Raw genomic sequence first — 26122 nt, forward strand, 5'->3', positions numbered from 1 at the left:
TCGAAGAGAACCCTTCCACAAATCGATGATAGTAACCTGCTAACCCCATAAAACTCCGTACTTCTGTCACACTAATGGGTTGTACCTAATTCACAACAGCCTATATTTTTTGAGGGTCCACATAGATTCCTTCTGCAAATATCACATGCCTAAGGAAGTCCATTCTATCCAACCAGAACTGACACTTGCTAAACTTGGCATAGAGCTGCTTCCTTCTCAAAGTCTTCAATACCAACCTCAAATGCTTCTTATGACCCTCCAAAGTTTGGGAATATACTAGGTTATCGTTTATGAACACAATCATAAAGTGATCCAAGTAGGGTCGGAACACTCTATTCATAAGATCTATAAATGCTGCTGAGGCATTCGTCAATCTGAAAGGCATCACCAAAAACTTATAATGGCCGTAACGAGTCTTGAATGCCGTCTTGGGAATATCTTCTTCTCTGACTTTGAGTTGGTGGTATCCCGATCTCAGATCAATCTTGAAGAAGTACTTGGCACCATTCAACTGATCGAACAAGTCATCAATTCAAGGAAAAGGGTATTGGTTACGCACTGTCACCTTATTCAACTACCTCTAATAGATACACAGGCTCATTGTGCCATCCTTCTTCTTTACAAACAACACCGGTGCACCCCAAGAGGAAACACTTGGTCGAAAGAATCCAAGATCAATCAATTCTTGTAACTGAGTCTTCAACTCACGTAATTCCTCTAGTGCCATCCTATAAGGCGCTTGATAAATTGGATTCGTGCTCGGAAGAAGTTCAATAGTGAACTCTGTTTCTCTCTGAGGAGGTAAACAAGGGAGATCATCCGGGAAGACATCCGGGAACTCTCGAACAACAAGGACATCTTCTAGATTCAGAGTGACCTCACGAGTATCAATGATGTTGGCTAAGTATCCCACACATCCCTTCTCGAGTAACCTTTTCACCGTTATGGCGAAAGATGAGACATGATGGGAGAACTCTATGCTCTTGGCAGAAAATAACTTCAGGTTGTCCCGGACTTCGAAGTACACCATCTTTTCGGAAACAATCTACTGATGCACGATGCTTCTCTAACTAATCCATTCCCAAGATGATATCAAGATCAACCAAGTCCAAGGGAATCAAATCGGCTTTTAACATTGTTTCAGCCACTTGGATATAACTATCCCTGAGTACCATTTTCGCAAATAGGACATGCCTTATAGGTAAAGAAATACTAAATCTTCCGGCCATGGGTGTAGGTCTAACACTGGCATACTATACGAAACTATGTCCAATGAATGAGTGTGTGGCTCCGGATCTATCAAAACACCTGCAAAATACCCAAACACAGGAATCATACCAATAATGACGTCGGGTGTGGCATGTGCCTCATGCTGAGTCATCAAGAATACACAAGCTTGGGTAGTAGAATGCCCAGGTTAACCCCTCTGGTGTCTACCACCCCTACCCCGGAAGGTGGAATGAACTCCACTGCTAGATAAAGCAGAAGACAATGCGCCACTATGACTCTGGCCCTGGCCATGACTACCCTGCTCTTGATGGGCTCTAGTCCCTTGAACTGCTGAACCTCTCTAATAAGGATTTGGGTAATTCCTCTTGGTGTGCCCTACTTGCCCACAAGCATAACATGTCAAGCCGCTACCTTGGCCCTGCCCTCCGCTCTAGGTGAAGTTAGGACAGTACCTCATAAAATGTCCGACCTGATTGTGATAGGCTGCACTAGTCTGCCGTGAAGGATCCTTGGCTGTACTTAGCCATAGACTGTTGTCCCGAATGCGACTCCAAACTAGTCGAGAACTAGAATTGGATCCTCCAGACCAGCCCTGCTTCTTTGCTACCTTATCCGCCGCTTGGGCCAAAGCCCTCATAGTGGTATATGTGGTGGCAGTGATCACCGCCTGAACCTCTATCCACATACCTTCCTCAAAGCACCTGCACTTCTCTCCCTCATCGCGAATCAGCTCATGAGCAAATCTGGACAACTTGTTGAACTTATGCTCATACTCCAAGATCGACATCAATCCGGATGCAGGAATTGACTTTTTGCATTCCAATAGAGTACGAGTAGAACTGATCAAAGAAAACCTGCTGAAACTTTGCCCAAGTAATGGCAGTAGGGTTAGCATACCCTCTATTAACAGTCTTCCACCAATGATAGGTGTTCTCCTTCATAAGGAAAACGGGCAACCGAACCCTATCCTCATTCATTACACTGTAAGACCTCAAATACCTGCTCAATGTTTGTGAGCCAAGTCTCAGCTTCAGCAGGGTCCGCACTACCCCAGAACTCCTTTGCTCCCATTTTCTTGACCTTCTTTATGTCCGAGCCCTCAGTATTACGTCTCTCCTATAGAGCTGTGGTCACAATTCAGGTGAACTGATAGAGTACATGTCTTATATCTACCTCATTCTCTCCAGCTTGCTCACCAACATGTGGAGGTGGTGATGGAGGTGGAGATGGTGATGGTGGTGGATGTGGTGCATTCCCCCTTCCCCCTTCCAATCTTAGGAAGTGAACTCTCGGCCTACCACGTCGAGGACGCAAGGTTCTATACGAAGGAAACAAGGAAATCGTTAGTTTTCAACAATGCAACAAAAGTGCGAAAGTTGAAGGAAAATGAACCTAATGCTCTGATACCAACTTTTGTTCTTAGACCAACCCCAAAAAGTTGCTAGAGGTGGCCGGAATCCAGGGCCAAAATCGGCCAAAACTTCTATCACTTATTTGACAACCAAAACGCAGAAATTGATCCTAAATAATCCAACCGTCGGTAGAACACCTTCAGAGGATGGAAAAGCATACCTGGATTCCAAGATTTGGTTGTTAGAAACGTTCGAACGAGCTTGAAATTTCTCGGAAAATCGCCGTTTTCTCTTTTCGGCTATTGTGCTGGCTACCGCGTTGGGGTAGGGTGGGATGGAAGGAGGAGGAGGTGGCGGTCCTTTTAGGACTAGTGCCATGGTCGGTGGAGGGCTGTGGTGGCGCGGTGGCTTAAAAAGCCAATGAACCAAAAAGGGGGTCTGTGCGATGGGAGAGGGAGAAAGAGAGAGAGGGAGGGAGGGAGAGAGGGAGAGAGAGAGATTCAGATATTTAAAAACCAATTTTGAAAAATTTACGATTGTGCCACTGAGCTTCTTTTGATTGTAACTTCTTCGTTACAACTCCGATTCAAATGCACTACATGTCTATGAACTCATTTCGGTACGATCTATGTAATTATAAGATTGATTTCCCCAAATCCTTCCAAATTAAAAGGTGACCAAATTATCCCTACCTCCAAGGGCAAAATTGTAATTTCACAATTAATTAAATTAATGAATAATTAAATTTTGGGTCGGGATGTTATAATTCTGAAGCCTTCGAAGAATGGGAAACTTATCCATCGCTACCCACTCGACACCACCAATCTTCCACCTAATATCCTTCTTCATACCAATCTCGCCATTCGACTTTTGTTTAAGAAGGTTCGTCCTTGGAACACCCTTAACCCTATTTAATTGTTTTATTCAATTTATTTCTATTTGTGAAATTACAATTTTTGCCCTTAGGGGTAGGGTCACTTTAATCACTTGTTAATCCGGAAGAATTTTAGGGAATTGAGTGGCACTGTTGCGTGGAGCTCGCCGATATGCGTTCTCAAACAGGTGGCACACTCAATTCCGAGTTGTAATGAGCATGCAAAGGTTAGAAAATCAAAAAGACGTAAAAGGAATTTCAAAATTTGTCAAAAAACCTTAAATACCCGATTTTCTCTCTCGCGGACGCGTCACTCTCTCTCCTCTGTCTTTCTCTCTCCCGACCCTCGTTCTCTTTCTCACTACATGCGACAGCCAAGCCCTCCAAAGAGTGGAGCAACGCCATCCTGCTAGCTCAGGCCACGAGACCAGACCCAAAAGAACTGGTCGGCCTCCTCTTCCCATCCCTCACCAGTTCGGTTGACCCATGCTCTCCAGTGCTGGCAAGACCTCGAAAAAGGCATGCCGGTTCCTTGTTCTTCTTACGTCATTTCCAACGACTCCGGCGGCCAAATCCATCGATCAACGTAAGATTCTTCATCTACTCAACATGCTATAGCTAATGGTACGGTTGGTTAGGATCAAATTGGAGTGTTTAGAGTTCAATCTAAAACCTAGGTTTTTCTCTGACTGTGAGTTGCTTTTCCAGCTAGCTTCGGCCACTTTTTGGATGGGGTCCAAGACCAAAACACGTTCCCCTAAGTGTGGTAGTTCTAATGGTATTGGTATTGGCCGGCGATTTGGAGTTTTTTTGATCTCCACCCACCACTACTGATGTTGTCCCGAGCATGACAATATTTTCGGTTTAGAAATTGGATAACATGTGACTATCGAATAGATATTACGCCTGTTAGGCGATATCTGGGTTTGATAGATTTGGACAATCCAATCGGTCTCATTTTCAAATCTGAAGTTCCTCGTACCTTTAGGATCGTGTAGAAACTTGTGGATTGAGAATCGGAGTCCTAGATACTCTGAGTCAATGACTTTGGGGTTAGGTAAACCGACTGCCTTCTGATCGTGCGATCAAGAGCGATCCGACCGCTCTATCGAGATTAAACCCTCGAGACTTGGTTAATAGACATTGTTGGACTTATAGGAACCTTTGGATCAGAAATCAGAGGTCGTGGGCCCTAGGGGCTCGGTTGACAAAAAAAAAAGGGAAGTTTAACCAAACTGTTGGCACGGGTCATTTAAGACCGTCTTATCCTTTGGGGAAAGTACTAGAATGGCCTTAAGACCTTTCTAAAGTTGTGTACAAATGTTAAGTTTCCTGGAACTAGGGTTTTGAATTTTAATTCATGGTTGAGGTTGTTTACTAAGTTGTGATCGTTGGACAATTGTTTTAAGTGTGCATTGCTTTCAGAATTTTGGAATCTGTGTATATACATATGTGTGTTATTTGTGTTATAGATTGGGACATGGGGATGGTGTGAATTGATGCATGACTTGATGTTGAATAACAATATTTTCTATGCGAGCCTGAAATTCGAATTTGATGGTGGAAAAATGAATGGTTTGGAAATTAGTATTTGGTCAATGGAGTTTTGAAAATGTGCTATCGGATTGTTTTCGGCTTTTACACTGTGACTTGGGAATACATAACTATTATTATTATGGTTATTATTATATTATTGTCGTTATCATTATTATGTATAAAGACTTGCATGTTGAGTGGGAAGTGGGGCTATGTATATGTATATTATATATATACACGCATATATATATATATATATAATATTGGAATATGGGTTTGTGAATTTCACCATCGTATGTAGCTTCCCTTGTTTGATTTGGATGATAACCACACGTGCGTTGAGGTTTTTTTTGACGTGTGAGATGTTGATGACCCGGGCACCCTTGGTTGGGTGTGTCGTAGGCCTTGACAGGCATTCCGCGGGTGTAAAACTTGTTTCAGCCACACGTGTATTGAGGATTCTACCGTGCATGTTTGGGGAGCAATAGTCCCCCGGTTGAACTGCTCATTCCCTAGCCACATAAGTATTGAAGATTCTGTCATGTGGTTTAGTAAAACAATTATCGTGTTGGATTGTTTTCCCCTAGTACATGATGTGCACTATGATATGTACCTCCCATGTTATTGATACTTGATATATAGACACACGATAACACTTCAGAGGTGTGTCGGGATACTGGGCACCCTTGATCGGGTGTACTGAAGGCCTTGATCGGTAGTTTGCTCTCGTAGGAGAGATATTCAGCTACACATGTATTGAGGATTCTACCGTGTGTGTCTGGGGAGCAATAGTCCCATGGTTGAACTGCTCATTCCCTAGCCACATGAGTATTGAGGATTCTGCCCTAGTTGGATTGTATAATGTTTAAGTTTCTGTTTTTTTTAATTGATGTGTTGTTTTTGGTTAATATCATGTTTAAATTAGCATGAAATTAGCATTAATGTTTAAGATTTTGTTTTGTTTTGTTTAGTTGGATTGTATAATGTTTAAGTTTCTTTTTTTTTTTTTTAAATTGAGGTGTTGTTTTTGATTAATATCATGTTTAAGTTGTTGTTTTTTTGTTTATTAAAGAATTCATGAATGAGTCGAACCCATTTGGAGAGGTGCATGCCACTACTAATAGTGAAGTTGGTTCGTCATCCACATCCGTATCCACATCAGCATCCGCATCAACACCTTTACCCACTGTACCGATCCCTCAACCCCAACCCAAACACCAAATCAAAGTGTACCTTATACCCAAACACCACCTCCATTGAGTGGTCTTCCACCATTACCTCATTTCAACCCAAGAAAAGAAAAATCGGAAGTATGGGATCACTTTGAGAGATATGGAGATGTGGTTGAGAGTGTGAAGGAGGATGGGAGCAAATATGCAACAACTAAGAAGAGAGTTAGGTACAAGTATTGCTCTATTAGCTATGCGGTGGACTTCATTAGAAATGGGACCTTAAATTTGAGGAAGCATATTGAGAACCTATTTAAGAAATATTTGGGGAGGTTTCCTAAATATAAATGGCAAAAACTCTTGTCTTTTGACGGTGCATGGTAAAGAAGAGTGGTTAAAGTTATGTGTAGAGATGGTAGTAATGGATGAGATGCCTTTTAGTGTGGTTGAAGGAAAATGGTTCAGGCGGTTTTGTAATTCTTTGAACCCCCATTTCCAAGTGCCATCTCGTAGGACACTTATAAGGCATTTATGGTAATGTATGATGCCATGAAACAAAAATTGAAAGAAGAATTAGCACCACATAGACTATGCCTCACAATGGACACTTGGACAAGTGTTCAAAACATAAATTACATGGTAATCACGGCACATTTCATAGATAGTGATTAGAACTTGCACAAAAGATTCTTGAACGTTTGTGTCATTTCCAATCACGAGGGGAACTCAATTGGTAAACTTCTCAAGTCATGTTTGCTTAATTGGGATATGAAGAAGATACTAACCATCATGGCCGATAATGCTTCTTCAAACACAAAGGCAATAGATTACTTGAAGTCGAAAATGGGTCATTGGGGAAATAGTAGTCTTGTATTAGAAGGAAAGTACATGCACGTTAGGTGTTGTGCTCATATTGTGAATTTGGTTCGTGATAGGTTGAAAAAATTGGAGAAAAGCATATTTTTTATAAGAAATGCTATGAAGTATGTAAGATCTTTTCCCAAAAGGTTAGAGGACTTTAAGATTTGTGTTAAGAAGGAGCAAATTGCATGCAAAGGGCTTGTGGTGTTGGATGTGCCAACTAGGTGGAATTCCACATATATGATGTTGGAAGCCGCTTTAAAGTTTGAAAAAGTCTTTTGGAGAATGAGAGAAGATAATGAAGGCCCATATATTTCTTGGTTTGGTGAAGATGAACCGGTTCTTGAAGAGTGATTATATCTCATTACTCTAAAAAAAAGGAAGAGCCACCACCTAATGATAGATTGGAACAATGCTCGTACATTTGTGAATTTTTTAAAGGTATTTTATGAGACTATATTGAAGATGAGTGTCACTTTGCATCCCGCTTCCCACACCACATTTCACGACTTGATTGCAATGGAAGAAGAAATTGAGGATTTGTTGATGGAAGAGGAGGAAATATTAAGTGAAGCCTAAACTTCTAAGGTTTTGAAGGACATGACACTTAACATGAAGATGAAATTTAAAAAGTATTGGGGTGACGTTGATAAATTGAACCAAATTTTGATGGTTGCTCTTGTTCTTGACCTGCGATACAAATTGGGGAACTTGGAGTTTATCTTGAAAAGCAGATTTGAAAATCCGGAAGATGCGGTTAAGAAGAAGAATGAGATCAAAGAGATTTTAAAGAAGTTTTATGAGGTGTATGCCATGCCACCACCACCACTACCACCACCATCCACTCAAAGTAGCAGTTATTGTTCTAGTGATACTACTACCATAAATATAACAAGTAGTAGCCTAAGTCGAGGGGGAAAGAAATGAAGGCAAATGAATGAAAATTGGAGAAAAGAGACTCAAGCAAATAATTTTGTGATATTGGAGCATGAGATTGATATGTACGTCACTGACCCTACTGAAGATGTGGTTGACGAATTCGATGTTTTAAAGTGGTGGAAATTGAATGGGGTTAAGTATCCAGGTTTGACACTTATTACAAAGGATGTGCTTGCCATCCCGGTATCAACTGTGGCTTCGGAATCATGCTTTAGCACTCAAAATTGGTTAAGGTCAGATGACATATTCTCTTTAAAAAATGAGCCAACAATTCAAGATATGGAGTTCTATGAATCCATTGAATTATGTATTTCTTTGTAATTTTATGTGCTTTATTAATGTATTATATAGTTTGTATGTTTCACTAATGTTTTAATTGGTTTATTATTATTTTTTTATATATATAGATATTATGAGTTCATCCACGCCTCCCAAGTTTGCCCCAACTACTTTTCAATGTTAGGAGGAATTTAATTAAGTTGCAACACTTGGGACTACATGCCTTTGTGGAGTTTTTGCATGCTTGTATTTTGTTTATATTTTGCTGCAGTAAGATTTTAATTTATTTTGGAGCTTATTTTGATAAATTTGGATTGTAATTTATATTTTGCTGAAGTTGGATTGTCATTTATATTTGCTAAAGTTGGATCGATTTTGATGCGTTAAAAGCCTGGTTGAAGTTTAAATTTGGGCTTGGCCTATTTGATAATGAACAAATTGGTCAGGTCTGTAATATAATTAAATTTTGGGCAGGTCTGTAATATAATACAATTTTGGGCTGATTTGTAATATATATTATATAATACAATTTTGGGAGCTTTAGTTTTAAAACACAATATAGTTTACTAATCTGGAAGATAAGAATACAATTTCATCTAATTAGCATAAGGCCAAAGACCAAATGTGGCACCTAATTTTACAAAAATATCACTAAAAAATATCAAAATAACACACAATGCCACTCCTTCTAAGGTAAGCATATTATGCCACATGTCCATATCTAGCTAACCACCACCGCCCACCTGCCATCGGCCACCACCGCCGGAATCCCGCCCGCCACCACTGCCGGAATCCCGCTGCCGCCACCACCGGAATTCTGTCCCCGGCCAACACCACCGGATTCGCCGGCCACCACCGCCGAATTCCGCCGCCGGCCATTGCCACCACTGCAGCCCGTCACCGCCTGCAACCATCTACAAGGGACCAACTCCGTTGCCCCTTATTCACCTGAAAAAAAAAAAAAAGATTTTGTGTCATTGATTAGACTTGAACTTTGACCCTCAAAAGAGGAATGCTCACTCACAAACCACTACACCAAACTTGATTTTGTAATTTTTATTCAGTTATACAGTATTTATATAAACAATCAACGGTTTAAAAAAAAAAAACAATCATAAACACTTGTTCACACAAAAACTGCAAATAAAAACAGAAACTGCAACAAAAATACAATGTAGATATCAATTATGTTTTAAAAAAACAAAAGCAAAAACAAAAACAGCTACAAAAATAATTGTAATTAAATGAAAACTGCAATGATGTTTCCAGTTTCCAAAAGTCCAATTTGAGTTCCTTTGCTCTTGGGTAGTTCTACTCTTCTCTTGCCCACCCAATTCCTCATCTGGGTTGCCTCTACTCTTCAAATTGGTGAGGTTGAAGGTTAAGGAAAGAACAAAAATCAAATTGTAATTAAATGAAAACTGCAATGTAGTTTCCAATTTCCAAAAGACCAATTTTGAGTTCCCTTGCTCTTGGGTAGTTCTACTCTTCTCTTGCCCACCCACTTCCTCATCTGGGTAGCCTCTACTCTTCAAATTGGTGAGGTTGAAGGCCGAGGAAAGAACAAAAATCAAATTGTAATTAAATAAAAACTGCAATGCAGTTTCCAGTTTCCAAAAGTTCAATTTTGAGTTCCCTTGCTCTTAGGTAGTTCTACTCTTCTCTTGCCCACCCAATTCCTCATATGGGTAGCCTCTACTCTTCAAATTGGTGAGGTTGAAGGCCAAGGAAAGAGCAAAAATCCAATTGTAATTAAATGAAAACTGCAATGTAGTTTCCAAAAGTCCAATTTTGAGTTCTCTTGCTCTTGGGTAGTTCTACTCCTCTTGCCCACCAAATTTCTCATATGGGTAGCCTCTACTCTTCAAATTGGTGAGGTTGAAGGCCAAGGAAAGAACAAAAATCTAATTGTAATTACCAAAACTGCAATGCAGTTTTCTAAAACTGCAATGTAGTTTGTGCAAAACTACAATGCAGAACCTGTGTAAAATTTCACTGAACTGAAGCTTAAATGCTATTGCAAGATATTATATGACAGTGATGGCATCAACCATTTCCAAATCAAGACAAATGCATAGTAAGTGAGCTTTAGTTGCAACTAAATTAGATCATTGCCTGACCTAATTATGTGCTATATAAAACGACGTTTGTGCTATATAAAATAAGACCAAATTATGTACAACGAACAACGATCATAGAATAAGATGCATCAACCTCCAAACTTGAGTGATGAGTACATGCCCTAAATAAAAGGAGAAAATATATTTGAAACAAGCAAAGGGCAAGTGGCAATCCTTGTATTAGAGCTGTATCAAATTGATTTAATAAAAAATAATTCTAGCTACGTTCTTTGTCACTTGCCTGCCCAGCTGGATTACTAGTAACACTAAGCATGCTCATTGAAAAGACATTGGAACATGCAATGGAAACATATCAAGGTAACAGAAGTTCCTTCCATTTTCTGCGTTGCAATTTCTAATCAAGTTGCAACCACACTAACAAAAAAACAAACCAAAAGGCAAAGCCATCATGAAAACAAGCAACTAAACAAAGTCAAAAAGACATATTCATTGATGACAATTGTATAATTTCCATTAACTTCAAAAATCATACCAATATCCAATGATAAAACAATTTAGCCAAATGTAATTAAACGGAAACTGCATTGCAGTTTCCGTTTTCTGCATTGCAATAAAAACAAATTACCACCAACAATCCTACCAACACAACTCAAATTTATGATTTTAAAAGAAAAAAACCAACATAAACAAACAATTACACAAGAACACAAAAATCCAGTGCAGTGCAAAAATGTTGAAAATCATCAGAGAGATTCCCATTAGACTGAGTCATCACCCTCCGAAGAGTGCAGAGGTCCCTGTCTATTTTATCATCACTTGCAATCCAAAACTGCAATGCAGTTTCCAGTTTTCAAAAGTCCAATTTTGAGTTCCTTTGCTCTTGGATAGTTCTACTCTTCTCTTACCCACGCAATTCCTCATCTGGGTAGCCTTTACTGTTCAAATTGGTGAGGTTGAAGGCCAAGCAAAGAACAAAAATCAAATTGTAATTAAATGAAAACTGCAATGCAGTTTCTAGTTTCCAAAAGACCAATTTTGAATTCCCTTGCTCCTGGGTAGTTCTCTCTTCTCTTGCCCACCCAATTCCTCATCTGGGTAGCCTATACTCTTCAAATTGGTGAGGTTGAAGGCCAAGGAAAGAACAAAAATCAAATTGTAATTAAATGAAAATTGCAATGCAATTTCCAGTTTCCAAAAGTCCAATTTTGAGTTCCATTCTCTTGGGTAGTTCTCTCTTCTCTTGCCCACCCAATTCCTCATCTGGGTAGCCTCTACTCTTCAAATTGGTGAGATTGAAGGCCAAGGAAAGAGCAAAAATCCAATTGTAATTACCAAAACTGCAATGTAGTTTGTGCAAAACTACAATGTAGAACCTGTGTAAAATTTCATTGGACTAAAGCTTAAATGGTATTGCAAGATATTATTTCACAGTGATGGCATCAACCATTTCCAAAGCAGCTAGATGAAATTGAGTTTGATTCTTCAAAGCAGCTTCTTTTTTCTCAAGTATTTTGATTTTCACAAAATTGACCAAAAACATAATCACTTGTATCAAAAAGAAAAAAAAAAGGCAATTATATAGCAAAATTGATCCAACAACACCAGGCCATCTTTTCAAACAAACAAACAAAAAAGAAAAAGAAAAACCTATAAAATCGTAAGGATTAACAATATTTTCAAACCCCCAATTCCAAATACATGAAAATGCATTAAAAGAGAATGAAAGAGAAAGAGGCTCTCACAGGTGGAGGAGAGTTGATCTCCTCGAAATACCCAAGCATCCTACACACACACACAAGAAAAAATTGAACCAAGTATCAATTGACTGCTTCAAATAGCCTTATTAATCAAAAAATAGTAATCTTCTTCGTGGAGTGGGTCTCATCCCAGATGGGAAACAAATAGAAATTGTTAGTTGGGAAGAATAGCATCTTTCAATAGATAAATAAAAAATTAATAAATAACAAAGAAGTGCAAATAAAATAAAATATCATAAAACCATAAAAGATAAAACATAGGAAAGAGCAAAATGAAATGGTGTCCAAGGTAGGGGTTTGATATTTTCCTAAGTTTACACAAAAATACAATTCCTTTCAAGTCTTTTGACAAACTCAAAAGAAATTATTTCCATACCTAGACCATGAGCAGCAACATCTGTTGCAGTCATTAGCTTTAAACTTAGAGAGGACCCAATCCCTTTCTACTTGACTTTTGTCTCCATGCATTGAGAGAGCAGGCCAACCATTCATGCGGAGCTGTCCAGTGATCTGATCACATCCTTTCTTAGTATCCATGAATATCAATATTCTGATGTCATCCATGATATCCTCAAGCAACTTTACCAGTCTGTTAAATTGAAAGAAATCAGATATATAACCTGTAGAAAATAGCTCAAGTCTAACCGTATGAAAGTTAGAAACCATAACAGCATAGACTGTACCCTACTTGTTACCAGTCGTCATCGCAGGTGGCCTGAGAAGCCATGATCTGAGGCAGTCGCTATGCCACATCTGTCCAAGAGAGAGAAAGAAAGGGTGAGATCTGATTTTGGAAGTGTTTTAAACAAAAAGGGTACAAATGTATTTTACCTTTATAAATTTGACAGGCCTAATGAATCTGGGCCTCTTCTTAGGCCTAATCCAAAATAACAATTATTTTCTAGGTATTAAAACCCAAACAAAAATGCCCAATGTCTCAAATACTAATTAGTAAAGTTAATTATTGCAAGATATTATATGAACCGGACCGAACCGGTCTTCATTTTCAGTTCATGCTCCAAGACCGACCATTTACTCAACAAGAAACCTATTGATCTTCTCCCTAACTCTCTGTCTTTTGCCCACCGCTCGTGCCCTACCTTGGGGACTTATCGTTTGGAAAGAGGACTCACGAGTCAGACCTTAAGAGAGAAAACAAATAATTGTCTTGAAGAATAAAAGAAGTAGAAGAAGAAAACTACAAAACTTCAACTCAGAAAACCTAAACCAGCCACTTGGGTTGGATGAGTTGCAACTTAGACGAACTCTCACAACTCTTATGGCTCTGATACCCGAAGGGTCTAGAACCAGAAAGGATTAGCATAGATAGTGATGAGACATACATAATAGAATAAGCGAAGCTTATGCATGAACCTAATTAATGAAAATACAAATATAGAACATAAAAACAATAACATAATGATATGAATTTAAAATACTCAAAATATATTGATAACTTGAAAATAGGCTTATGAGAATGTTGGCTTACAAAGATTGAAAGCTAGCTCTCGAGTTCCTATTGTTGTTCTTCAGATAATTGTTTCTGAGAGAACATTTAAACTGAGAAACTAAAATTTCGCTCTTTTAGATTCTGAATACAACTGAGGCTGAAGCCATCTTAAATAAGAGAAAAGCAAACTCAACTATGATTACATAACTATGGTAAAGTAACTCAACTAGAATTGGATTTTTTAACACGGGAAGAGAGACTGCAACTTTAACTCAGGGAATCTACTTTTATCAATTCAACTTTCAATTTTGTCTTCTGCTCATGCTTTTACTGGTCACCTTTTGCTTTAACTCAGGGGAATCTCATAATGAAGGATTTGCTTTTAGTCTAAATTCAGGTCATAAGCAGGGTAGTCATTATTGGGGTCTTGACCATGAGGATAATCAGACCATCTTAAAGGGCGATCAGGACTTTTTTGACTAGAGGAGAGAGGGCGACAGCTGGAGGACGACTGAGACTCATTGTCTTCATCATCATTCATTTGAGAGGCTTGGAGCATCAGTTGATGTGCAATATCTTGGAGCTCAGCTTTAGACTTTCCTTCGACGGAGAGGGAGGTTTGAGAGGATTGAGAAGAGGAGGACTTCTGCTTAGGCAACTGAGGTGCAGGAACTCGAGGAAAATCTCTATAAACATACTCAGCAATTCAGGGAATCTCAAAGCTATCCCACCACTTAACGGAAAATTGGCGAGAGAAGGTTCTTGTCTCCCAATTAACTGCATAATGCCACTTTAATATCCAGGGAATTTTATAACGGGCAACTGGGAAGGTTGGTTTTGTTTCTCTTTTTGTTTATCTTTTCTGCTAGCCATTGCTTATCCTGCAAAAATTCTCTAGTAAGAAAATCAGGAACATTATTCTCACTTCCTCTCAGATATTCAATTTCAAAATAAAAAATGCTTAAAATAGCTTGCCAACGTGCAAAAATTTGTTTTGATGCAATATTTTGAACATCTTTTTCTAATATAGGCTTAGCAAATTTACAATCAATGCTGACTAAAATTTTTTGATTTAATAAATCATCTTGGAATTTAGTAATGCATAGTACAATAGCTAGTATTTCCTTTTTTATAGTACTATAATTAGATTGTGACTGGGTCCAAACACCGGAATATAAGCGAACAATTTGCTCAGAAGGAGGAGAAGTAGTTTTTGGCTTAAGAATCCCACCATATCCTATCTCAGAAGCATTTGTTTCAACTATTTTAAAGGAATCTGTTGTAGGAATGCCAAGATAAGGAAGCGTCTTAACATGACTCTTGATTTGTTTGACTATCTCAGTATGAATGGATGACCAAGGAGGAGGATTACTCTGTAGTCTGTCAAACAAAGGTTTACACAATTTTCTCAGATTTTGATAGAAGTCAGAAACATAATTAAGAGAACCTAAAAATCTCTGCAACTGATTTTTGTCAATTATTTGATCAGGGAACTTATCTGCAAATTGGATAACTCTATCGATCGGACGGATCTGCGACTGATTAATATTAAAGCCAAGGAATCTAATATTGGTTTGGAATAGCTTAATCTTAGGGGCAGATACAACTAGTCCATTTGACTTGACTATTTGGAAAAATTTACGCAGGTGCTTCCAATGTTGTTATATGGATTGGGAGAAAATAAGAATATCATCAATATAAACAATAGAGAAATGACTATAAGGATTAAAAATCTCATTCATTATATTTTGAAACGCGTTCTTAAGACCAAAAGGCATAACATTCCATTCGTAATGACCGAAGGGAGTAACAAAAGCAGTTTTGTATCTGTCAGACTCGGTGATTTGGATTTGCCAAAACCCACTCTTCATATCAAATTTGGAGAAGATAACAGCTTTGCTTAATCGATTAATTAAATCTCTTTTATTAGGAATAGGGTATCTAATCCATTCTAACACAGTATTAAGTGGTTTATAGTTAATGACTAATCTTGGAGAACCTCTTTCTAACTCAGCATTCTTTTGGACATAAAAAGTAGGACATGACCATGGTGACTTGCTTTTTCTAATTATATATATATTTTTTTTGTAATAACTCATTAATCTCAGTTTTGCAAAATTCCATCATTTCTTGACTCATCTGGATTGGTCGAGCTTTAGTAGGGATATTTTTCTCAGAAAAATTCCTAACATAAGGTAGACTTACAACATTCTATGCCAAAATGCAGTGGGTAGATCTGAACATATTTCCGATACTAATTTTTTCTCAAATTCTAAGACCTGTTGTTGGAAAGACGGGCTACTCAGTTGAGACTCAATTCTCTTAGTTTTTACTTCTTCTTGAAGGTGGCAGACTTGACTACTTTTGTCTTTTATTAAAGCAATTGTCTTGGCAATATCATTTTTTTGTAAAGATTTTAACTTATGTAACTCGGGTTTGGTTAAAAATTCAAATTTAACTTTCTCACCTAAATGACTTGATACCACACCATCAAATTCAACTTGAAAAGGATAAAGAAGGCTTATAAAAGGTAATCCTAGAATGACTTTATCAGTTATATTTTTAATTAAAACAAAAGAAGTTTTAAAACAAATTTTATTCTGACAAACATGGGCTTTTGGGATCTCATAGCTTAATTGAAGTAACTTTCCTGAAGCGGTACTTAAGGATTCTCTAGATTTCTTATAATACTTAGTGGGAATTAAACCTTCTTTTATACAATTAAGATCAGCTTCTGAATCAAATAAGGCAACCATTTTGAATTCAAAATTTTTAACAACTATAGTAATTTTAGAATACCATTTCCTGAAATGGACTTGTTTGATTAAATTAATGGTTTGTTCTTCCTGTAAAGATTTCTCAGAATTGGAGGGACTGCCAGGTTGACTATCAGACTCAGAGGATTCTTTATTTAAGAGGGAATTCAAATCTTGCTTAATTCCATAATTATCAGTCTGTAACTTATGACTTAATTGTTTTAACTCAATTATTTCCTTTTTAATTTTCTTTACTTCAGAATTAAGGTCTTGTAAAGAAACTTCTTTTTTCTTATGGAATCTTTCTAGAGTAGTATTAAGACTTATTGTTGGAGGACTCGGATGACTTGTATTAGTTTCTTGAGTGATGATCTTTCTAAGTTTCTTCAAATACTCAGATTTTAATTCAGGATTTTCTATTTTGCTAATCAAATCTATTAATAATTCTTCTTGTTCCTCTTGCTTAGTTAAAACAGAAATAGATTTTAAAGTATTGCAGCATTTATCTCTACATCCTAATTGGATTCTAGGTGAACTTAACTGGGAATCTGACGACGACTCATAGTTAGTTGACTCAGGGTCATTAACCGAAGTTTCAATCTCACTAGACTCAGAATTGCGTATCTCAAGGACTTTAATTAAATTGGCCTTTTCCTCTTTTGTTATTTTTAATTGTCGGATAGCATCTTTTACCTTACACTTATTAGCATAGTGACCGAACTTTTGACATTTATAGCATCTTACTTTTCTTTTATCAATACTTTTCTTAAAGTGATGATTATCTTTTGGCACTTTTGACCAATTTTTCTTAGGGTGAGACTTTCTTTTCCTATAGAATTCATTATGCTCATTATTATGTTGGAAGAATTGTTTCTTTCTATTATAATGTCTTTTCTTACGGATATGACTAGGGTAATTGGACTTATTTTTTCTGGAAGGAGGGATAGCAATTAAACCATATTGTTTACAGAAATTTCCTAACTCATATTTAGCAGATTTTCTTTCAGATTGAATTTGTCTACTAATTTTCATATCAATACACATTTTCATACCTTCTTGATTAATCATACTAATTATATTACCATAAGTTAAATTATCATAATCTATATGTCCAAACTCATTACTTAAGACTGTTCGAATTTTGTGGGCGAATAAATTTGGTAATCCATTAATAAATTTTTCTTTCCAAAAAGCTTGATGACTATCTTCTCGTAGCATTACTCGGGAAATAAAAACATCTTTATACCATCTAAAATCACTTAATTGAGGGCATCTTAAATTACTTAGTTGATCATGTATTCTAGCTTGGGTATGACTTGGTGTTCCTATGAAATGATCGACTATTGTGTAAAGGAGGGTGTTGACTCCGTCTTCTACACTGCGGCCTATATTCTCATAAAATATGGGGAGACCTTCTTCATTAAGTTTGATAGCATGTATTATATTTCTTCTAGACTCATCAGTTAAGTGTTTATCCCACCAGGAACGTAAGGTTCTAGTAAAACCGGTTTCTAATAAAGGGACTATCTCAGATTGACGAAGATTATGATTGGTGATATAACTATTGGCTACCATAGACATATGAGTTAACTTGTTCATTATTTCTTGCTCAGACAAACCGTCTATATTCCACTCATACAACTTATCAGAAGAAACATAAAACTGACTCAAATTATTTCTTTCTTCAAACTGGATATCACGTGGTGTAGGCTTAGGATACCAGTTTTTAGTTAAGCTAGTGGGGTTAACTCTATTAGTTAATCTTTTTACTTTTAACTCAGATTCTAATTCTAAATTTTTGAACGCATTTTCAATTTTTGAAATATTACTAGACTCAATAGTTTCTATACTTTCGTCTGAATCAGTGCTTGACTGGGCAATCAAGGCTGAGGAAGATCCTAAGACTTTAAGACCAGATTTCTCAGGTTTGACAGGAGTTAACTGCTCAAGCATACCTTCTATCTTTTTCATAGTGGAAGATGTCTTAAGTGAGTGTATAGGCTGTAAATCTTGAAACTGAACTAAAGGTTTTTCTTTTGACTTAAGTTTAGGTTCAGGGGGAAGAAGCTTGTCAACTTTGGTTTCTATTTTATCTAATTGTTTTCCTATGACAACTAGGCTTTGATTGGCATAATTATTTTGTTCAATCAATTTCTTATTTTTGTCATCCGTTTGGTCAGTAATTTTAAAAGGACTGCCAACAACTCTTGATGTTCCATGGTTAATAAGAATGGTTTCTACCGGGGGATGGCTAGAGACAACTTCAGATTGGTCTACTTTTACCCATTTTTCTTTTGTTAAGGTTTTTAACTCATTCGGAATATAACAGCTTTCTACAAAATCAAGATAATAAATTTCAACTTTTGCAGACTGCATATAGTCTTTCCAATCATTAAAAATTTCTTGTCTTTTGTGTTTGTCTGGGACAACTATGTGATAATTATTTCTCCTAGTCTCATTGTTGGGGTCGTAAAGGTGCTTATCTAAGGATTTCCAATTAATTTTAAAGCGTTTGACTTTCTCAAGAACTATTAATTGATCATCCATGACATAAGCATTGGCCTCACTTGCTATGAAGTCTGTCTGTGTGGGAGAAGTAAGAGGAGACTCAGGTTTGGGATCTTTTGCAACTGGAGGAACAGGAGGAGTTCCATAGCATGGGTGACTTACTTGGGCTGTTTTTCTAAGGGATTCTAATTTCAAATCAATTAGGGCTTTTTCTATTTCTAAATCTCTTTCTTGAGTAGAGGAAGAAGCTGCGAAGGAGTGTCTAGCAGGCGTATTTCTCTTGGATTGGCTCGGTGTAGGCAATTGTTGTAATTGGACTGAGGACTTAGGGTGATTGCCAAAATTAATTTTAACTGTACCATCTACATATTGTTGAATATAATATAAATTATTTAAACTTCGTTGTATGGGGGCAGGTTGGGTCTCAGTGACTAAAGTCCAATCAGTAGGTAGACTAATCTCAGACCATTTAACTGTGTGTGGAATTCTAATATTAGCATCAGGCGTACAACTTTGTATTAAAAGTGTTTGATCTTTCGGACTCTTATTTAAAGCTTGAAAATTCATATTTGTACCAGTAACTTTGTAGTAAATTCTAAAGACTAAGGCTAAAGGTTGGGTACCTGGGAGGACATTATAACCAGAAGTCTTAATATTCAAAGTTAAAGTTTTAAGAATATGAGGATCATTTAGACTTACAGTAAAATCAGGGTAACAATCGAAATGGACTGGACCATTACACAAACTGGACTCAATCATTCCTAGAACACTATCATTAAACTCAGTAAATCTAGCATCAGGTAAACACAATAAAATAGGGGCTTGTAAGCCTAATCTAGTAAGTGGTTTAATAGCAACTTGAACAAGACCTATATGCAGAAAATTATTACCATCATGCTTATGTTTCTTAATAGACTCAAGATTAAGTAACTGGCAAGATTCATGTTCTTTACTTAAAGCATAAACTTGTTCAACTGTTTTGACATGAGTAGTGGAATTAAAACTAGAAAGCGACCATTTTTTCTTATAAATATTTTGACTTGGGACTTTAGGTATATTCCAATCTCTAAAATCTAATTGTTCATCATTACTAGAATTATATTCAAACTGTTCTTCATTTACTATCTCAGGGAGGCGGCCTATTGTGGTTCTAGAGTTGCTCGAACTATAAGAATTTGTCCAATAGAGGCGACTCATATTTACTCAAGTGTTTGGGGTTGAATTTCTGAAGGAGAAGATGAATAGTGACTTCTAAGACTGACCATTTACTCAACAAGAAACCTATTGATCTTCTCTCTAACTCTCTGTCTTCTGCCCACCGCTCGTGCCCTACCCTGGGGACTTATCGTTTGGAAAGAGGACTCACGAGTCAGACCTTAAGAGAGAAAACAAATAAATGTCTTGAAGAATAAAAGAAGTAGAAGAAGAAAACTACAAAACTTCAACTCAGAAAACCTAAACCAGCCACTTGGGTTGGATGAGTTACAACTTAGACGAACTCTCACAACTCTTATGGCTCTGATACCAGAAGGGTCTAGAACCAGAGAGGATTAGCATAGATAGTGATGAGACATACATAATAGAATAAGTGAAGCTTATGCATGAACCTAATTAATGAAAATACAAATATAGAACATAAAAACAATAACATAATGATATGAATTTAAAATACTCAAAATATATTGATAACTTGAAAATAGGCTTATGAGAATGTTGGCTTACAAAGATTGAAAGCTAGCTCACGAGTTCCTATTGTTGTTCTTCAGATCATTGTTTCTGAGAAGAACATTTAAACTGAGAAACTAAAATTTCGCTCTTTTACATTCTTTTGGTCATAAAAAGTAGGACATGACCATGGTGACTTGCTTTTTCTAATTATATATTTCTTTTTGTAATAACTCATTAATCTCAGTTTTGCAAAATTCCATCATTTCTTGACTCATCTGGATTGGTCGAGCTTTAGTAGGGATATTTTTCTCAGAAAAATTCCTAACATAAGGTAGACTTACAACATGATTTTTTCTATGCCAAAATGCAGTGGGTAGATCTGAACATATTTCCGATACTAATTTTTTCTCAAATTCTAAGACCTGTTGTTGGAAAGATGGGCTACTCAGTTGAGACTCAATTCTCTTAGTTTTTACTTCTTCTTGAAGGTGGCAGACTTGACTACTTTTGTCTTTTATTAAAGCAATTGTCTTGGCAATATCATTTTTTTGTAAAGATTTTAACTTATGTAACTCGGGTTTGGTTAAAAATTCAAATTTAACTTTCTCACCTAAATGACTTGATACCACACCATCAAATTCAACTTGAAAAGGATAAAGAAGGCTTATAAAAGGTAATCCTAGAATGACTTTATCAGTTATATTTTTAATTAAAACAAAAGAAGTTTTAAAACAAATTTTATTCTGACAAACATGGGCTTTTGGGATCTCATAGCTTAATTGAAGTAACTTTCCTGAAGCGGTACTTAAGGATTCAACAAGAAATTTCCTAAACCACAATGGAAATTTTATGTATGTCCCAAGCAATGTAGCCCAAACCACAATGGATATCTTGGATGTCTTTTCATATGATTTGTAAATTTCAGTATTAGGGAACACTGAAATGAGAGCATGTATATAGGTGAGTGCCATAGAAGTGAGAGTGAGACACACGGCCATTGTTGGAGGGGAAATCCGCCAACAAGCAAAAGGGTGACACTGAGAGAAGCAATGAATGAGACGGTATTGAATGTTACGAACGCGAGGAAGTCTTTTGGGAAGCCGCTGCCTGCCACTGAAGTTCCAGCAGAGCATATGTTATCATGGGTGCAATAAGTAGTACCTCCAGCGCTACTATTTGTATTATTGTCTTGCCAAACACCACCGGGTGGATTAACTGCAGCTTCGAAAGTTGTGGTTGATATCATGGTTGCCACAATCATCAGCATGCCACGTGTCTCTTCCAACCAAGTTCTTGGGTATTCCAAGCAATTTACCAGTCTATTTATCAGACACCAAGCTATCGCTACTGCTTTGTCTGTATCTGACCAGTAGCGGCAGTAGTTCTTTTTGTTTCCATACCTGGGCCTGGCTCAACCAAAATTTGATCAAGTTCAGGTAGGGCGCTCGAGTCTCTTGGATTTTGTTCTGAGGAATATAACTGGATCACACCATTTTCTTCTATTACAGCAGGTATCATCTGCACAAGTGGTACCATTATTATTACTACTACTTGTTTCTCCTTTTAGTTCTTTGTTGTCACATCCCGGGATCGGCTCCGCCGTAGCATGATATTGTCCGCTTTAGATTCCGATCTTTAGATTCCGATCTGCACAGCGTTGCAGAGATCGATCAATGAGTGACTATGAGTGCCCTCTTAATTATTTATTGAACCAAAGTGATAAATTGTCCAAATCAATTAGCGATCAATATGCTACTCTATTCTGGGGATGTGATCCTTCATCAACCAAAGCAAACAACAACATTGCCAATCACATTTCTTACAAGAGAAATGCCCCGTTGACGATATGATCATAAATATGGTACAAATAGTTTTATCAAACAAAGAGTTGTATAAGATTAACTCTGGTCCAAAGAAAAGCTGTTCATTGGTCCCCCCCCTTGTAAGCTCTGTAACATTCATGCAGGACTCAATGAAGTAATTAGATACAATCACATATATAAATATGATCAACAACAGCTACAGAATCTTTATGTATTACATAACATCCAAACTGATCATTCTGACTCACTCTTAACAAATTCTAACAGAAATAAATTAAGGCAAACACTGGCTAGCTCACTAGCCAAACACAACCTGCTGGTTCTCCTTAAACACATTCTTCATCATTAAATAGATGGTTTACTTTAGCAATCCAACACACAAGGAAACGGCAGGCGTATTCTCCTCAGAATTTTTTGGTACGGTGACGTGCTTCTGAACTATCCACCAAACTATCAATCACGTTCCTGAGGCTTTTTGGGATCTTATGCTTGAACCTGCGCCACAACTTCCTTGACAACCAAATGGGAAGGCGAATGGTATGGATTGCAGCGATGGTTAGAAGCAACGCAGTCCAAACCCCAACAGATATCTTGAACATTTTTACATATGATTCGAAAGTATTATCGGCAGGGGACACTAAGCTGAGAGCCTGTATATAGGTGAGTGCTATAGAAGTGACAGTGAGACACATGGCCATTGATAAAAGCCACATAATTACACGATTCCGGAGGGGAAATCCGCCAACAAGCAAAAGGGTGACACTGAGAGAAGCAATAAACGAGACGGTATTGAATATTACGAACAAAAAGAAATCGTCTTTTAAAACGGTGGCTACCACTGAACTTCCAGGAAAGCATTTCTCACCATATTCACAAACACCGCCGGGTGGGTTAACTGCAGCTTGGAAAGTTGCAGTTGATATCATGGTTGCCACAACCATCAGCATGCCACGTGTGTCTTCCATCCAAGTTTTTGGGTATTCCACGCAATGTACCAGTCTATTTATCAGACACCAAGCTATCGCTACTGCTTTGTTCTGAATCTGACCAGCAGCGGCAGTAGTTCTTTTTGTTTCCATACCTGGACCTGGCTCAACCAAAATTTGATCAAGTTCAGGTACGCTGCTCGGGTCTCTTGGATTTTTTTCTGGGGAATAAAACTGGATCACGCCATTTTCTTCTTCTTTTACAGCAGGTATCGTCTGCACAAGTGGTACCATTAATATATTGAAAACTTTGTTGCTTGAAACCAAGGCATAAGAATCGAGTGCAGTGGTGTATCCATGAACTTTTCAGGGGAGGTGCAATATTTGAAACACTAAAAATTCAAAAAATAATTTAGATAAGCAAATGCCCTTAGAATTTAAACAATACTAATGTCATTCAAAATTAAAACAAATAAGAGTTTTACGTCTATTATTAATTGATTACAGTCTATATGGTATATCAATTAATATGAACAAAATCCATGTCAATGGACATAAGTAGTTTACCAAAATTCATATCAAATATATATGAACAAAATCCATGTCAATTAAATAATTCATCTAACAAAAAGTCAATACCAATTAATCTAACCAACATTAATACCAATTAATCTAATCAAAAGCTAGCACATGTGGTTTGGAGTCACGAGATAAAAGTACATGGGATTACAAGTTCGGGATAATGTTTGATGAATTTTTCGGTGCACATATGGGTTTTTAATGAATTTTTAAAGCTAGTCCAAATAAAAATTGACATTTGGCAGCTTGCTATTGGACTATTTAAAAAAGGTATCAAAATTAACACGGGGTCTTTCTTCCTCGTCAAACTCGAACATCAATTCTTAATAAACTTCTAAAATTTATAACTTTGGTTTTGGAACTCTGATTGTTGAACCATTTTCTTCTATATGTTGATGAGATCGAGCCTAACAATCTAGGTAAATATTCAGGGTCTCACACAACAGTAAACAAAACAACCTCTTCGAGGCATTTAGTTGAACAATTTGTCGGCACTAGCAAATGGGTATATTCTAGCATCTCCAAGGAAGTTTCCGACAAGTCTCTCTGTGCTTTTGTGGATCCACCAATAATCATGTGTAGGATCAAAAATTAATCCCAACTCAAAAAACAATAATAATGGTGAATAAAATTAAAATTGTAGTTGCCGTTTATAGTATAGCTTATGTAAATACGAGATTGATCCCACGGAGAATAGTAACTTGGTTCCAAGTTAAATTACTTAGAATGCTAGAAAAACATAGAACAAAGAAACTGACTAACTAGCTAAAGGCAAGGTCGAATTCAACAATGCCTCTTCCTAATTACTCAAGGTTTAGGACAGAATCCTAGCACCACACACGCACTCGAAATGGGGGTTTTTGTTGTTGAAATGAAAAGAAGAAAGTGAAATGAAAGTGCTCGAAAGTAAATAACTGGCTGCAATTAACAGATTGTGAAACAATAATTGAGAGGTGTTAGAGCCTTGGAATCCACTACTAGTTTTCCTACCCAAGTTATGAATGCATAGAAATTGACTCAAGCTTCATCAACAATAGATTATCGCCTATAAGCCCATGGTATCTAGGTGCAGGATGCATGCTTCTCCTAAGGAATGTAATTTTGTATGGTATCTACACAACACGTGATCTCTAATATGCAACCTAAGCATGGTATCTACTTAGAATAAAGCATACAAGAGTCATTAAGCTCCATGAGAATATGATAATCACACAAGTCCTAGAACATGGTATCTGTCCTAGTCAACCAATGGTTATTAACCCCTTGAACGATTCTTAGGCCATTCATGTGTTGCTTGTGAAAGGAGACTAGAATTGGTGAATCTAAACCCCTTCCCAACCTGTGCTATGCATAAAATCCTAGTTAGCTACTCTAAGAAAACATACATCAAGCACATAATAAACTGGAGATTAACAACTTGATAATGAAAGCAAGGAAATCAATTAACTATAAATCATCCATAACATTGAATATTCATGACTAGGGCTTCATCCTAAGCCCTAACTAAATGGATTAATTAAACATAACTATGAATACAGAAAATAAGAAATGCATAGATAGAATAGAAGAGAAGAGAAGAACTAGCTGGCAGCAATGTAGTTCCCAGGACAGCTCCAATCTCTCTTCTCTCTTTGTGGTGAATCTGAATATGTGTATGAGAGTAATGGATGAAGTGAATGTGTATGTCTGCCTCCTTCTTGAATGAGTGTGCAGCTATTTATTTATAGAGTGCAATTTCGTCCTCCTCTTTGGTTGGTGAAGCTCACCTTTCTTAGCTGCTCCCAACTGCTCCAGCTGCCTATATTTGCCAACTGCTCCAGCTGACATACTTGTCAACTGCTCCAACTGCCAAATACATGCTTTGGTATGGTTTCTTTAAGGAAAGCTTGACTTTTGTTCATCTTTCTGAGTTCCTGAGCTGATTTGACTCTCATGTGTGGCTGCCATTGTGTAGCACATGGCTCTAGGGATGTAGCCACATTAAATGTGATGGCAGCCAACATGACATTTTTGTGAACTTGGTTCAGTCTTTGACGTACTGAGGGCTCCAGATTTATCCAATTGGGCTGAAATTTGGATATGTTATAATAGACACCCATTGGAACAACTTCTATCAAGGATGTCTCCTCATCCGACCTGTGTAAGTTGCTGAAATGAGGCCTGCAAGATGACCTACGAAACTGAACTGACAAGGAGTGTGGCCCAAATTGGGTTTGTCTTTAAGCTCATATTCCTCTTATCCCAATCAGCCCTTAACATGCATGAATTGTATCAAATGTCATCCCCTTGCTGTCTTAACCTACAAAACACACAAACATAGGTAAGAGACTCAAA

The 26122-nt window shown here is 37.3% G+C and overlaps 2 protein-coding genes and 1 non-coding gene across 6 annotated transcripts; all 3 read right to left on the bottom strand.

Moving 5' to 3' along the window:
- Positions 1 to 9083: 9083 nt before the first annotated feature.
- Positions 9084 to 14376, bottom strand: LOC107880987 (DEAD-box ATP-dependent RNA helicase 20-like). 4 transcript variants are annotated; one of them, XR_016125823.1, is made up of 5 exons: positions 13568 to 14376; positions 12762 to 12831; positions 12455 to 12667; positions 12064 to 12103; positions 9084 to 9188 (listed from the first exon to the last, which is right to left on the bottom strand). XR_016125823.1 is itself a non-coding variant. In XM_089049589.1 (5 exons), the coding sequence occupies exons 2-5, from the start codon at positions 12829 to 12831 to the stop codon at positions 9138 to 9140; spliced, it is 369 nt and encodes a 122-aa protein (XP_088905715.1). In that variant the 5' UTR covers positions 13568 to 14361; the 3' UTR covers positions 9084 to 9137. The 4 variants fall into 4 exon arrangements, 2 of the variants coding, with proteins under 2 accessions (XP_088905715.1, XP_088905716.1); XM_089049589.1 differs by having other exon boundaries at positions 12767 to 12831; positions 13568 to 14361; XM_089049590.1 differs by lacking the exon at positions 13568 to 14376 and adding an exon at positions 12910 to 13501 and having other exon boundaries at positions 12767 to 12831.
- Positions 11059 to 11144, bottom strand: LOC148917627 (small nucleolar RNA R44/J54/Z268 family). The gene has a single exon (XR_016126531.1). It is a non-coding gene; the product is annotated as a small nucleolar RNA R44/J54/Z268 family (small nucleolar RNA).
- Positions 14377 to 22687: 8311 nt separating the features above from the next.
- Positions 22688 to 23503, bottom strand: LOC103328558 (uncharacterized). The gene has a single exon (XM_008230955.1). It carries the CDS (start codon positions 23501 to 23503, stop codon positions 22688 to 22690), a length of 816 nt encoding a protein of 271 aa, XP_008229177.1.
- Positions 23504 to 26122: the final 2619 nt, after the last annotated feature.

Source organism: Prunus mume, linkage group LG4 (assembly GCF_029339155.1).
Source record: "Prunus mume cultivar Tortuosa linkage group LG4, ASM2933915v1, whole genome shotgun sequence".
Taxonomy (NCBI): domain Eukaryota; kingdom Viridiplantae; phylum Streptophyta; class Magnoliopsida; order Rosales; family Rosaceae; genus Prunus; species Prunus mume.